The sequence below is a fragment of the Neltuma alba genome, unplaced genomic scaffold, assembly GCF_004799145.2.
Source record: "Neltuma alba isolate B1F8T4 unplaced genomic scaffold, ASM479914v2 tig00011777_pilon, whole genome shotgun sequence".
In the NCBI taxonomy this organism is placed as follows: Eukaryota; Viridiplantae; Streptophyta; class Magnoliopsida; order Fabales; family Fabaceae; genus Neltuma; species Neltuma alba.
The window spans coordinates 17,562-29,423 of NW_021636400.1; the positions used below are offsets into that span (position 1 = coordinate 17,562).

Below are 11,862 nucleotides of genomic sequence, written 5' to 3' on the forward strand. Positions count from 1 at the left end.
GTTCTATTTATTATAATAATTTTTTTATTTTTTTTATACTCTCTTCCCATAAGGGTATTTCAGAAGAAGAATTTGTAATTTTTACATATTTATTATCTGTAACCAATTTTAACTAATATTTTGATTTACGTGATGAGCTCTAATGTTACTTATAAAAAAAAGACGGAGGGAGTATGTAATTAAAAACATTATCCTAGGAATTAAAATGTAAAAACAAAAAACTAAACCATCAATCGATTTATCACATTAAATTATCAAACAAATTTAAGGGACCAAATGAATGAATATTGAACCCATCATCAAATAACTTAACGACGAGCTGACTAAGATATTAATGATCATGGTGGCATGCTACCGATCACAGCTTACTTCACGTATTCTAAGTTCCTAACGTGAAGTTCCCCGAACCATATCTTCCACTTCGCACGTTACACAGCAAGAAGGACAAAAATCCACTTCCTAATTCCATCGTGCATTTCCATCTGTGCGTCTCCCACTTCCACCGATTAAAAGATGATCAACTTTGCTGACATTTTTATAACTTATCTCACTCCTTCCATACGGTACTGTGTCTCTCCGTTTTCAGCTACCTTCGCTTGGCCATCTTTATGGCTTCTGCTACTATCTCATACCTCCCCTCAACCTTATCTGATGGCAATTTTCACCGGAGGAGTAATTTCGCGTTTTCGCGGTTTAGTTCTTCCGTCATTCATTTTCCGGTTTATACTGGTTTTCGCAATTCGAAGCCCAAAGGGTACTCTTCTGTGAGGTAATTTTCTAAAAATATTCGGTCTTTTTGCCATGCTTGCTTGCTTGCTTGACAGGGATTGATGGAATGTATAGGTTAGTCTGCATTAGGTGATATCTGATGTTTTCTTAGGTGCTTCAAGCTACTGACGATGACATTATTTTAATTTTCTCTGATGAGATCTCTGTGTGTGTGTCTGTGTGTTCTTTCCCCACCCACCCCCCCTTTATAGACTGGAAGAGATCGTTTTCCATACTTAAAAAAAAAAAAAAAATCCTTTCTCCACTTTTTCGTTTCTTAATTTTATGACCCCTTATTTATTTGGTTCGTGCCTTCGTGGACTGCTAGTTGCCTGGTGTCTGATTCTGAAACTACAATGGAAAATTTCAAAAGTCTTTGCTTGTACTCTGTTTACTGGAAAAATGGAAACTAAATTGGGAAATTTCAAATGATTATCACATAACATGATTGTTAATTATATCACACCTTTTATTCCATACGCAGTCTCACTGCCTTCAGTTTTCTACGTTTGGTCGTCACCATGGCTTCTGCTATCTCAAAGCTCTCTTCCACCTTATCAAGGACTGTTAGTTGCCTGGTTGCTGAATTTTAAACTAAAGTGGGAAGTTTTAAAAACCTAGGCTTTTACACTCTTTAAAGGAAAACAAGTGGGTTTAAGAAAATGAACCAGGGCATGAGACAATTATATGCCTATACTAAGATGTGAGGAAAATGAGATAGGAAAAACACTGTAAACCAACAAGCCAACAACACAATCGCCAGCAGTTTCTTACTTTAAGAGATTTTATTTTCATTCATGTTCATATTTTTCTCCTTTTTAAGCTGATTAGGTGAACGTTCTGTGGCCTATGTTCTTCTATAAATTGCGGCTTTTATGTTCAAAATTAAATAAATAATTTCAGAGCAACATTCTTCATAAATGTTTACACCTTCCTTCAGTCAGGTTTTTCTGTTTTTTGTTGAAAGTTAAAATTGACCTACATTTGAGCCATGTATTTGCTGTAACATGTGTATTATAATAATTTAGATGTCAGTCAATTGATGCTGATGAGAGGAAGTCAAATAGAAATCTTCTAGATAATGCGAGCAACCTACTTACCCAACTTTTGAGTGGGGGGGCCATTGGGTCCATGCCTACTGCTGAAGGTGCAGTCTCAGATCTGTTTGGCCGGCCTCTCTTTTTTTCACTATATGATTGGTTCTTGGAGGTACTTTCTACTTATCCTTTTTGTAAACATATGCCTTGTGTCAGATACTAATTTTTTAATTCAAATGTTTTTATTTTCCACTTTATCTTGCCCCTTTCCTTTTCACTTTTCTGGCCTTTCAATTTTGGAAATTTTAAGGAGCTGAATTTCAGTGACAGGCCAGCAGAAACTATCCAACCATGATATAGTGTTTGACTATTACGGTTTCTAGCCTTGGCTGTAGTGATTCCCCTTCTGCCACCATTTAATCATGTTCAAGTCCTCTTAGATTTGAGGGTACTTCAGTGTTGTGGTTGTTCTGGGATATTGGAATTAGCAAAACGATTGATGGTTTAAACTTCTGAACTATTGTGCTAGTAAAAACTTGTAAAAGATAATTCCATTTGATTTTCTTTTGTTTGAATCTGCTTATTTCTACATTTGTCTATCCTCTGATGATTTTGTCGAACATGGCAGCATGGTGCTGTGTATAAACTTGCATTCGGGCCAAAAGCATTTGTTGTTGTATCAGATCCCATAGTTGCAAGACATATTCTGCGAGAAAATGCATTTTGTTATGACAAGGTACCATCTTCCTTGTAGCATTCTCCTTTTTTTTTAAAAAAAAAAAAAAAATTATCGAGAAGTTGTGATCTGGCTTGAACAATTCCCATGTTTTGTTGCGTCCTTGGTGCTTTAAGGGTTGTTTGTATTATTGTATATTCTGACTGAAAGGCATAGCTTTTGAGTGAATTTCTCCTCCATTGCTATACATTCATGTGAAACCTGAAAAGGAGAATATGTTGAAGTACAACACATTTTTGTCTGATTTGATTTCTGATTGAAACTGAACATAAGTTCGCATTAAATAACTCCCTTTTTTGAGTGTAATTATCTGAGCTTGGCAGCTTGCCAAGCGAGTATTTTTTCTCTTCAGCTGTGCATAATTAAAAAGCTGCTAGGCTTGCCTCTTTTCTGCGAGAAAACTATGTCTGGTATTTGTGTGGCCAATAAATCTTGATGAATTTTCTATGCTCCGAGAAACTACCTGGTCAATTCACATTGTAACTAAGAACCTTTCTGATATAAAGTCCTCTTGACCATTTTTAAACCCTCTGTTCATCATTTTGGTCAATCTTCAAACTTCCTCTTCATCCTTTTTGTTCTTTTCTCAGATAAGTATGTTCTGATATTTTCACCCTCAGTCCTCTTCTTGTGGGTATCTGCAAATTAATTCATGGGGTTTCAATCTAAGTTCATACATCCTAAACCAGGAATCTGGATGATGCCGTGTAAAAGCAGGATGGACTTTTTAAGGGGAAAATATTATGAACAAAAAGCTGCCAAACTGGATGTAAACATGTGACAGGATGATTTTCAGGATGATCAAAGTCCTATTCCATTGGATTAGTTATTTTGTTGTTCAGAAAACAAAAAACATTTGAGAATTATTTATGTTTAGTTCTATTTCTGGTTTGCAAAATAAAATAGGGAGTACTTGCTGATATCTTGGAACCAATAATGGGCAAAGGACTCATACCTGCAGATCTTGATACTTGGAAGCAAAGGAGAAGAGGTGCTGAAACAGCATTTGTTATATCTTTGTCATTTATTCTTCTGTTTTGTTTTCTCTTTGATTCTGCAACTCAACTTTTGATTGAAAATTAAGGTACCTTGACATTAACTGAAGTAGGATAGCGAGAGGATAGGAATTTAGTATGAAGAAAGTGATATTTTATAGGTGAATTAGGGATGGAATGATGCTTATTTTAATGCATATTAAGGAAGATCATATGGTGGTTCAGCTATTTTTGTTAGCCTACTATACTGCCATGCGAGCCCCAAAAGAGTCGCCTAAGACCCTTGAATTTGTAGGGTGTGTTTGGATTGGCGTTTGGCAAAACTGACTTCTAGTCTAACTAACTTTTGTAACTGAAGTTAGAGTAAAAGTCAGTTAATGTAATGCGATTTATGTTTGGATAGGTGCTTATAAAAAGTCAGTTGGAAATGTTAAAAGTTGTTTGGATGATTAAATAGAAAAGTGAGTTCAGTTATAAAAATCTATGGGAAAGCATAAAACTGCAGTTTGAAATGGAAAAGTCATATTTTCCTCCGTTGAGTTCAACTGAGGTTGAAGGCCAGAAGTTGGTTGGGCTTTTAGCTCCATCCAAACAACCATTTGGTCTTAAATAAGGCACAAACTGCAGTTTTATGTTTTCCCATAGACTTTTTTCATTCCAAACGGTAATCCAAACATACTCGTAATGTGTCCTACTCGCTACATAAGTTCTCAAATATAATTACTAAATCAGTAAATGCTGCTTAGTGCTGTTGGCTTTCATATTCTAATAGACTTCAGTGTTCAGTTGGGTTAAAACAATGATGACCTTTTGAAATCTGAGTAATGCTTCACATCTGTGGCTTCTATAGCTTATTTTTCCCCTGATAATTTTGTCGACCATTTTGTGACTTACCTCCCTGAGATCCTTTTTGTTTATTTCTATTAAATTTGCAGTCATTGCTCCTGGTTTTCATGCTTCATATCTGGAAGCTATGATCAAAGTGTTCACAACTTGTTCAGAAAGAACAGTGTCAAAATTCCATAAACTTCTTGAAACAGCAGAAAGCAATAATGAATGGAAGTCAATTGAATTGGATCTCGAAGCAGAGTTTTCTAGTTTAGCTCTTGATATTATTGGGCTTGGTGTTTTCAACTATGACTTTGGTTCTGTCACTAAAGAGTCTCCTGTCATAAAGGTTTGTCTAAACGATTATGCATTTCAAATATATCATTAATTTTCTTTGCTTGTAATCGAGGGCATGCATGCTACTTTTGTACCTTTTGTTTTGCCTAATGTGACCCAGTTACATATTCAACTATTTGCTGTGTTTGCATATTAGTTGCTCGTCAAAATTTAAACTGTCTGCTTACCCAAAAGTAAAAAAGAAAAAGAATAATTCTATTGTCTATGTATTAGGTGTTGAGATGCATTGCCGAAGCAGTCTTATGCTTCTTTTAGTAAAGAAAAGAGTGTAATGATACATTTGAAGAATATGCTTTGATGCCTTATTTATCTGAATTTTGTTGGGCCCCTCTCATAGTAGCACCATTATAAGTCTTGCCAAAGTGTTGCTTCTAAATCTGTTAACAACCCAACGTTTCTGATCATCAACCCTTCAGGTGCATCTATGTTTTGCTTCTCAATCTTCACTACATGGGTCGAACGTGAGTGTCTTGAAGAAGATACTTTCCCGAATCTCCTTTTTGAATAATTCCCTTGGTGCGATCAAGAGCTTAGACTGCAAATTTCTTGACAGTAAAACCATCAAACAGATACTGAACACTAGGGGAAAAAACTCTTGAGAAAAAGTGGTGTCATTATTATACTTCTGTTGTTGTTTTTTTTTTTGTGCAGTTTGAAAATTAGGATTGAATTCAAGTTATGTGATGTTAGTGCTCTAGTACCATGTTGAAAAAAATAAGAAGCATGAAAGTTAACTGGAAAATTCAGTTGGAAAGAGCAAGAAAAATTGATTTTTTCCCCTCTCGGGTGGGAGTTATGCCAAATATAAGTATGTATATTTATCAAGAATATAGTTCCAGATATTTATTAAACCAATATGATTAAAAAAAATCACAGGAGAAAAATAATATAAAAATTATGGGATTCATAAAATCAACAAAAGAAATATAGTCAAAGAAATCAAATAGTAAATAATTTTGTATCAATATTTTATTCATTTTACAAAACTTATTTTCTGTAGCAATATACGAGAAGATTATATCTTTAGGAGAACGCTAATGAGATTTGGGGGGAAAAAACAACAGGGGCAAATGGATATATTTAAGAGAGGCAGATTAAGTTTTTTAAAGAAAACATAACAGTATATACATATATAATACGAATATCTTGTGCTAGGGTGGACGATTGCCCCCAGAGGGTAACATGTAGGACAGGGAGACTATCGTTGGAATGAACCAAATTATACATATTCATATGGATAATTGAGTTATGTAATGACTGTTTGTTACATTGCTTGCAACAACTATTTATACTACACTATAAATAGCTATACAAAGTAACTGACACTTCTACCAATTAAAAACCACATTGCCCAAGTTGCTGGTAGCATTCTTGGGTAGTGATATATACTTCATACTAACCATTCTCGTTTGATCATTTCCTCTCCTACTCTTTCTATCCGTAAGTTTCTTCTCTCACTCAGTGTCGGACTAAAATGAAAGACACTTAAAATAACACCATTGTATATTTTACATCTGGGCTTCAACATGTAATCTGTTACTGCTTTTTGCCCATTGAATGATTGTTTATATTTCAAAATTATAGACCATGTTGAGAATTCTTTTGAATGCTTGATTTTTCTATTTGATAGTTTTATATCCATCAAGCATGTTTATTTTTTGAAGCCATTGATCTGGGGAGTTATTGGACCATCTACTTTAAAATATGTTATAGGCAGTCTATGGCACTCTTTTTGAAGCTGAGCATAGATCCACTTTCTACATTCCATATTGGAAAATTCCATTGGCTAGCTGGATAGTCCCAAGGCAAAGAAAGTTTCAGAGTGATCTGAAGATTATTAACAGCTGCCTTGACGGGCTTATCAGAAATGCGAAAGAGAGCAGACAGGTAGGAGAGTACTATTGAGTTTCAATTCATCATTGTTGTGTATGTATTTGAGATCTATTGCGTGGAGTTGACACTCACGTGCTTTCATTGTGGTCGTTTGCATTATAATACCAGTATCTCTATTATTTAACTACTTTAATAGTCTGTGTGCGCTGCATTGATAGGAGAGACTTATCATGCAACTTTGTATATCTTTTGTCCTAGAAGCTTGGACCCACACCAAATTGTTGCTGTTGAACTTCTTTTCTTTTGATCTATGTATTTCCTGATTATCTGTATCTTCTCTGGCAGGAAACAGATGTTGAAAAACTGCAACAAAGGGACTACTTAAATTTGAAGGTGCCTGTATATCTTTGCTGAGTACCATACCTATCTGTAAAATGTTAAACTTTCTACATAAATTCATTGCAAATTCATTGAATTGTTACTGAAAAAAGAAATTTGCAACAGGATGCAAGTCTTTTGCGTTTCCTAGTTGATATGCGCGGAGCTGATGTTGATGATAGGCAGGTATTTCTCTTCCAAACCTATTATACTCTACCAAGAACTGTTGATAAAGTTGCTATCATTCAAAGACCCAACGGCTGTCTATTTTAGGTCAACTTCTATGATTCTCTGAGCTCATGAAGAAAATTATATCCTTTTTTTTTTTTTCAATGCTCTGCAATCATTTATATCTTTCAGATTCTGGGCTCATAATTTCTTGAATACCTCTAACCAGGGTTACTCCTTTTCACCTACAAGGCTTTCCTAGACTCTTATACCTCTCACCAAATTTTCTCAAGCTTATAAAGCTTGCAACTGATACCCAAATTGATGACAAAAAAACAAAGAACAGTAGTGAACTGAACCATAGACTAAGGATTTGAGCATTTTCAGTTACTCTTGACAATGTCCTCGATAAACATTGAAACACTTAGCCACAATATCTTTGATTGTGGCTTCCTTAATAATAAAACTAACTAACGAAAACTAAAAAACTTGCTCATAATACCAAACTATGGCAGTGTCAACGCCAAAAACTCGATAACCAAAAGGTACCTTCACAAATTTGAATTTCATACGAGGATGTTAAAACCTCATGAAATATATCATCAAACAAATGGCATAGCTGAAGTTGGTGCCTTCACAAATTTAAATTTCAGAAATTCTGAATGCCTATTAGCTGGCTAAATATTTTGTTCATTAAATGAGTAGCCAATCAGTTTGTTGGACCAACTGAATATACTGAGAAATCTGATGTTGGATGTTTCCCTAAGACTCGACATCTACATTTTCTGTAATACGTTGTGGGACTTGATTTAGACGATGTCTTGACAAGTCCCTTATGTGTCTGCATGTCGAGAAAGATGAGAAGGCTTCTTGGCCTCTTGGACCCATATTGGTGTGCTGTTACCTTTGAGGTGTCCCTGTGAATCAAAATATGTCTGCTTATCCTTCCTTCTGTTCTCTTTGACAGCTAAGGGATGACTTAATGACAATGCTCATTGCTGGTCATGAGACCACAGCTGCAGTTCTGACATGGGCATGTTTCCTGCTAGCGCAAGTATGTTTACCTCAGGCAGATGTTAGGCATTGCATATTGTTTATGATGGACAATTTTAGTAGTTTCATGGCTTCTTTTTCATCAGAACATATTCTCTCTGGTACCCATCTTGACCAACTTGCTAATTGCAGAATACGAGTAAAATGAAGAAGGCTCAAGCAGAGGTGGATTCAGTGCTGGGCGATGGAAGACCAACTCTTGAATCACTTAAAAACCTACAGTAGGTTCCAAGGTCCAATCACCTGTTTTGATTAACTGTTAAAAGTTTGATGTCCATTATTTTATTCAAGAAAAAAATTCAAAAATTATGAAACATTATTAACGATTATTTTTCCCAAGAAAAAGAAAAAACAGCATATCCACATACTGGATAAAGAATAATAGTGCTTAAGGGCAGTTATTCATTCATTATGTGGATTTACTACTTATTAGTATAGAGGATTTTGATTAGTGTTTCAAGTGCTGGAAGAATTGGTAATAATACTAACCTGCTGGATGAGATATGGTAGGCTTCTGCTGTCAATCATAATTGACTTTGTTTCTCTTTCTATACCTTTTAAATGACTTTAAAAAATTATAGTTGATCGGTTTCTTAAGTGGCAATTTACATTTTCTTATCTTTGAGGGTTTTGTATTGGTTACAATTTCTACATCTGGACTTATGTTCCTCAATAGGGCTCTCTCTTTTCCTTTTTACCCGGGGGGGTTGCCATACCATTGGAATAGTGTTTACCTCTTGGGCATGGCTGAAACAGGGCAAGTTAGCTTGCCAAATTTGTTATGCCTAAACATGGAAGCATCGGCACTGAACAATTCATGCTTTTGTGCTCCCAGTACAGTTTGTTGACATATGGCGCATGCTTTCAGGTACATTAGACTTATTGTCATAGAGGCTCTTCGATTGTATCCCCAACCTCCTTTGCTGATTAGACGCTCTCTCAAGTCAGATGTGTTACCCGGTATTGCTCTTCGTTGAACCCCTCATCTCATGAAAATGGGACGTCTCTGTTGTGGAGCAAACACGAATAGAAAAGGAAAATAACCAAACTTTCAGCTTCAAAGCTTAAAATCAAATAATAATAATTGGGGTGACTGTAATTTACTGAGCCAATGCTCTGGAGACGACTATGTTGAAGTAGCATAAAGCCAGAGCTCATGTTGAAGATAATTCGTATGCCTATCCCATGAAAGTAGATCTTGAAGATGCGGACCTTAAACGCCTTCCAAAGCCACTGCACGCATCCCGTGTGATACAGCTTCAAAGCACCTTTTGTCATTCTGCTTATAAAGTCTCTGGATGTATAAAGAGTTCTGGTCCAGGAAGACAAACCCATTGTCATGTAAAAAGTTTGCTCCAGAGCTGCCTATAGCCCAAAATCAATTTCTACATCCATCCTACACTCGCTAGTTTTTTTTTCCTTTCTTCTTTTTTGATTGTTTCTCAATAGTCCGTGAGGATTTATTTCTCTTTACAGGAGGATACAAAGGAGCTAAAGATGGTTATGCCATTCCAGCTGGGACCGATCTCTTCATATCTGTGAGTACGGATTTTTTGACGGCTGAAATGCATGGATTTTTTTTGGTTTAGTGCCCTATCATGTTTTACAGGAGCATGCATTATTCTGTTCTGTAGATTAGAATCGTATTTACTTTAATTTATCAACACCATGGAAGCCCGTATTGTAATTATTAATTAGGGATTCAAGACTTCTTATGTTAGAGATTACAACTTTTGAATTTAAATTTAAATTTAAATTCTGTTGATTGCTTAAATATGGGGGGACGATCACAATGATATAACATACATATACCCGTCCATGCGTGCATGCATGGCCTGTATATGTGGGTGCGGAGACACCCCTATAACTTGGTTGTGCAACATGTTCATTTCCCGTGTTGATGATAGTGTAGATGCTCAAAGATTCCCTAATGCAGGTATATAACCTCCATAGATCTCCATACTTTTGGGACTCTCCTCATGAATTCGAGCCAGAGAGATTTTTGGTGCAAAGAAAGAATGAAGAAATTGAAGGATGGGCTGGCTTTGATCCATCCAGAAGTCCTGGAACCTTGTATCCAAATGAGGTTGCTTCTAATCCCATGCTTTATCGAAAGCTTAAATACATATTTTTGGCATTATGGAATTGGAAGTCACATTTTAGTCCCTATTGAGTTAGTGTTCATCATTAAGAAATAATGTGATTTCACACGGTTACTCATCATTTAGCAGGCTCATTTGGCCCAAATCAAATTTATAAGCAAGTTAAGAGCAACATCATTTCTTGTTATCACTGGAACAAAACTAACTTGAAAAGACTTCTTTTAATGTCGGAGAACATTAGAGAAACTAAAGTGTATTTAATTTTCTCATTGAAGCATGATTTATTCTGGAATGTAATTGGGCAATATGTGCACTTTGATCAGATTATGTCAGATTTTGCTTTCTTGCCGTTTGGGGGAGGACCTAGAAAATGCGTTGGAGACCAATTTGCTCTCATGGAGTCCACTGTAGCTCTGGCTATGTTGCTGCAAAATTTTGATGTGGAATTAAAGGGGAATCCTGAATCGGTGGAACTAGTTACTGGGGCAACCATCCACACAAAAAATGGGTTGTGGTGCAGACTGAGGAAAAGATCTCACTCGCATCATTGACATTCTTGACGGTGAGCATTATTATGAATGTTGTTGTATATCATTCTTCTTTCCTGTATTAAAGAAGACGAAAACATAGGCACTTATACAGTTTAAAGAATTCTCAAGTACCTTACCGCTTTGCCATTGAACCTTTTTACGTATAGCACAAAGCAAAACAGGAACAATTCGTAGTTCAGTAAAAGAAACAGAGTGATGCTCTGCATTTACAAACCAACTCTTTTCTTTTTAATTTTTATAAAATATGTGATCCCTTATTTAAATATTTTTTATTTAGTCAACAATCTTGTAGCCTAATGGCATAAATGCTCTCTTATGAATAGGAAGTTATGGGTTTGATTCTACTTATAATCTCATATTATTATTGTTAAACCTTCTAATCCAGGGAAAAAAATTAGAAAGAATTTCTATTTAGGATGTCTTAATTGCAATGGAAAAGAATTAGTGGCAACAATTATTAACCCAAAAAAAATTGTTATAGGGGGAAATTCTAATAAAATGACACTCAAATTTGCAAAACCCCAAATGATCACTTAAACTTGCAAAATTCTAAATTAGTCATAATAACTAAATTGCAATTATGAAATGTGTTGTCCTTTAATTTTCCCCAAAAAAAAAAAAAATCAAGCCACCTCTGGTGGTCGGTGGCTAGCACTAGAGCTTAGGTGGTTGTTGGTCACCGAAGCTTTGATGACTGACAACTATTTTTAGGATTCAATAATATGGTTAACAAATTTTTTAAGGTTATTTACAATTTTATTAACGCCATTAAGTATTAACCACATGTTTCTCAGGTTTTTGAATTAGAAATTGTGCAATATTTATGACATAATTAACAAATCTTATAACGATATTTATAACTTTAATAACACTATCAATCATGTATTTTTCAGGTTTTTATAAATTAAGATTTTTCTCAAGTTTCATTACATGATTAACAAATCTTGTGATGATATTTACAACTTCATTAATGTTGTTAACCACATGTTTTTCATGTTATGGAAGTTGAAAAAACTCCAATTTAAAAACTTGAAAAACATGTGATTAACATCGTTA

At 35.2% G+C, this 11,862-nt stretch overlaps 1 protein-coding gene across 1 annotated transcript; it reads left to right on the plus strand.

The window, feature by feature from the left end:
* Positions 1-396: 396 nt before the first annotated feature.
* Positions 397-11,071, plus strand: LOC114717823 (cytochrome P450 97B2, chloroplastic). The gene is made up of 14 exons (XM_028903028.1): positions 397-769; positions 1,797-1,977; positions 2,434-2,541; positions 3,448-3,532; positions 4,472-4,713; positions 6,435-6,608; positions 6,900-6,947; positions 7,059-7,118; positions 8,068-8,154; positions 8,286-8,374; positions 9,022-9,113; positions 9,630-9,691; positions 10,090-10,239; positions 10,579-11,071. The coding sequence occupies exons 1-14, from the start codon at positions 609-611 to the stop codon at positions 10,804-10,806; spliced, it is 1,767 nt and encodes a 588-aa protein (XP_028758861.1). The 5' UTR covers positions 397-608; the 3' UTR covers positions 10,807-11,071.
* Positions 11,072-11,862: the final 791 nt, after the last annotated feature.

What these genes read in the sequence shown, in the direction of transcription:
- LOC114717823 (XM_028903028.1), top strand. Translation starts at nt 609, where the DNA reads ATGGCTTCTGCTACTATCTCATACCTCCCCTCAACCTTATCTGATGGC. An exon ending in AAAGGGTACTCTTCTGTGAG is followed by an intron (nt 770 to 1,796) that starts GTAATTTTCTAA and finishes ATAATAATTTAG; the next exon opens with ATGTCAGTCAATTGATGCTG. An exon ending in GGGACTACTTAAATTTGAAG is followed by an intron (nt 6,948 to 7,058) that starts GTGCCTGTATAT and finishes AATTTGCAACAG; the next exon opens with GATGCAAGTCTTTTGCGTTT.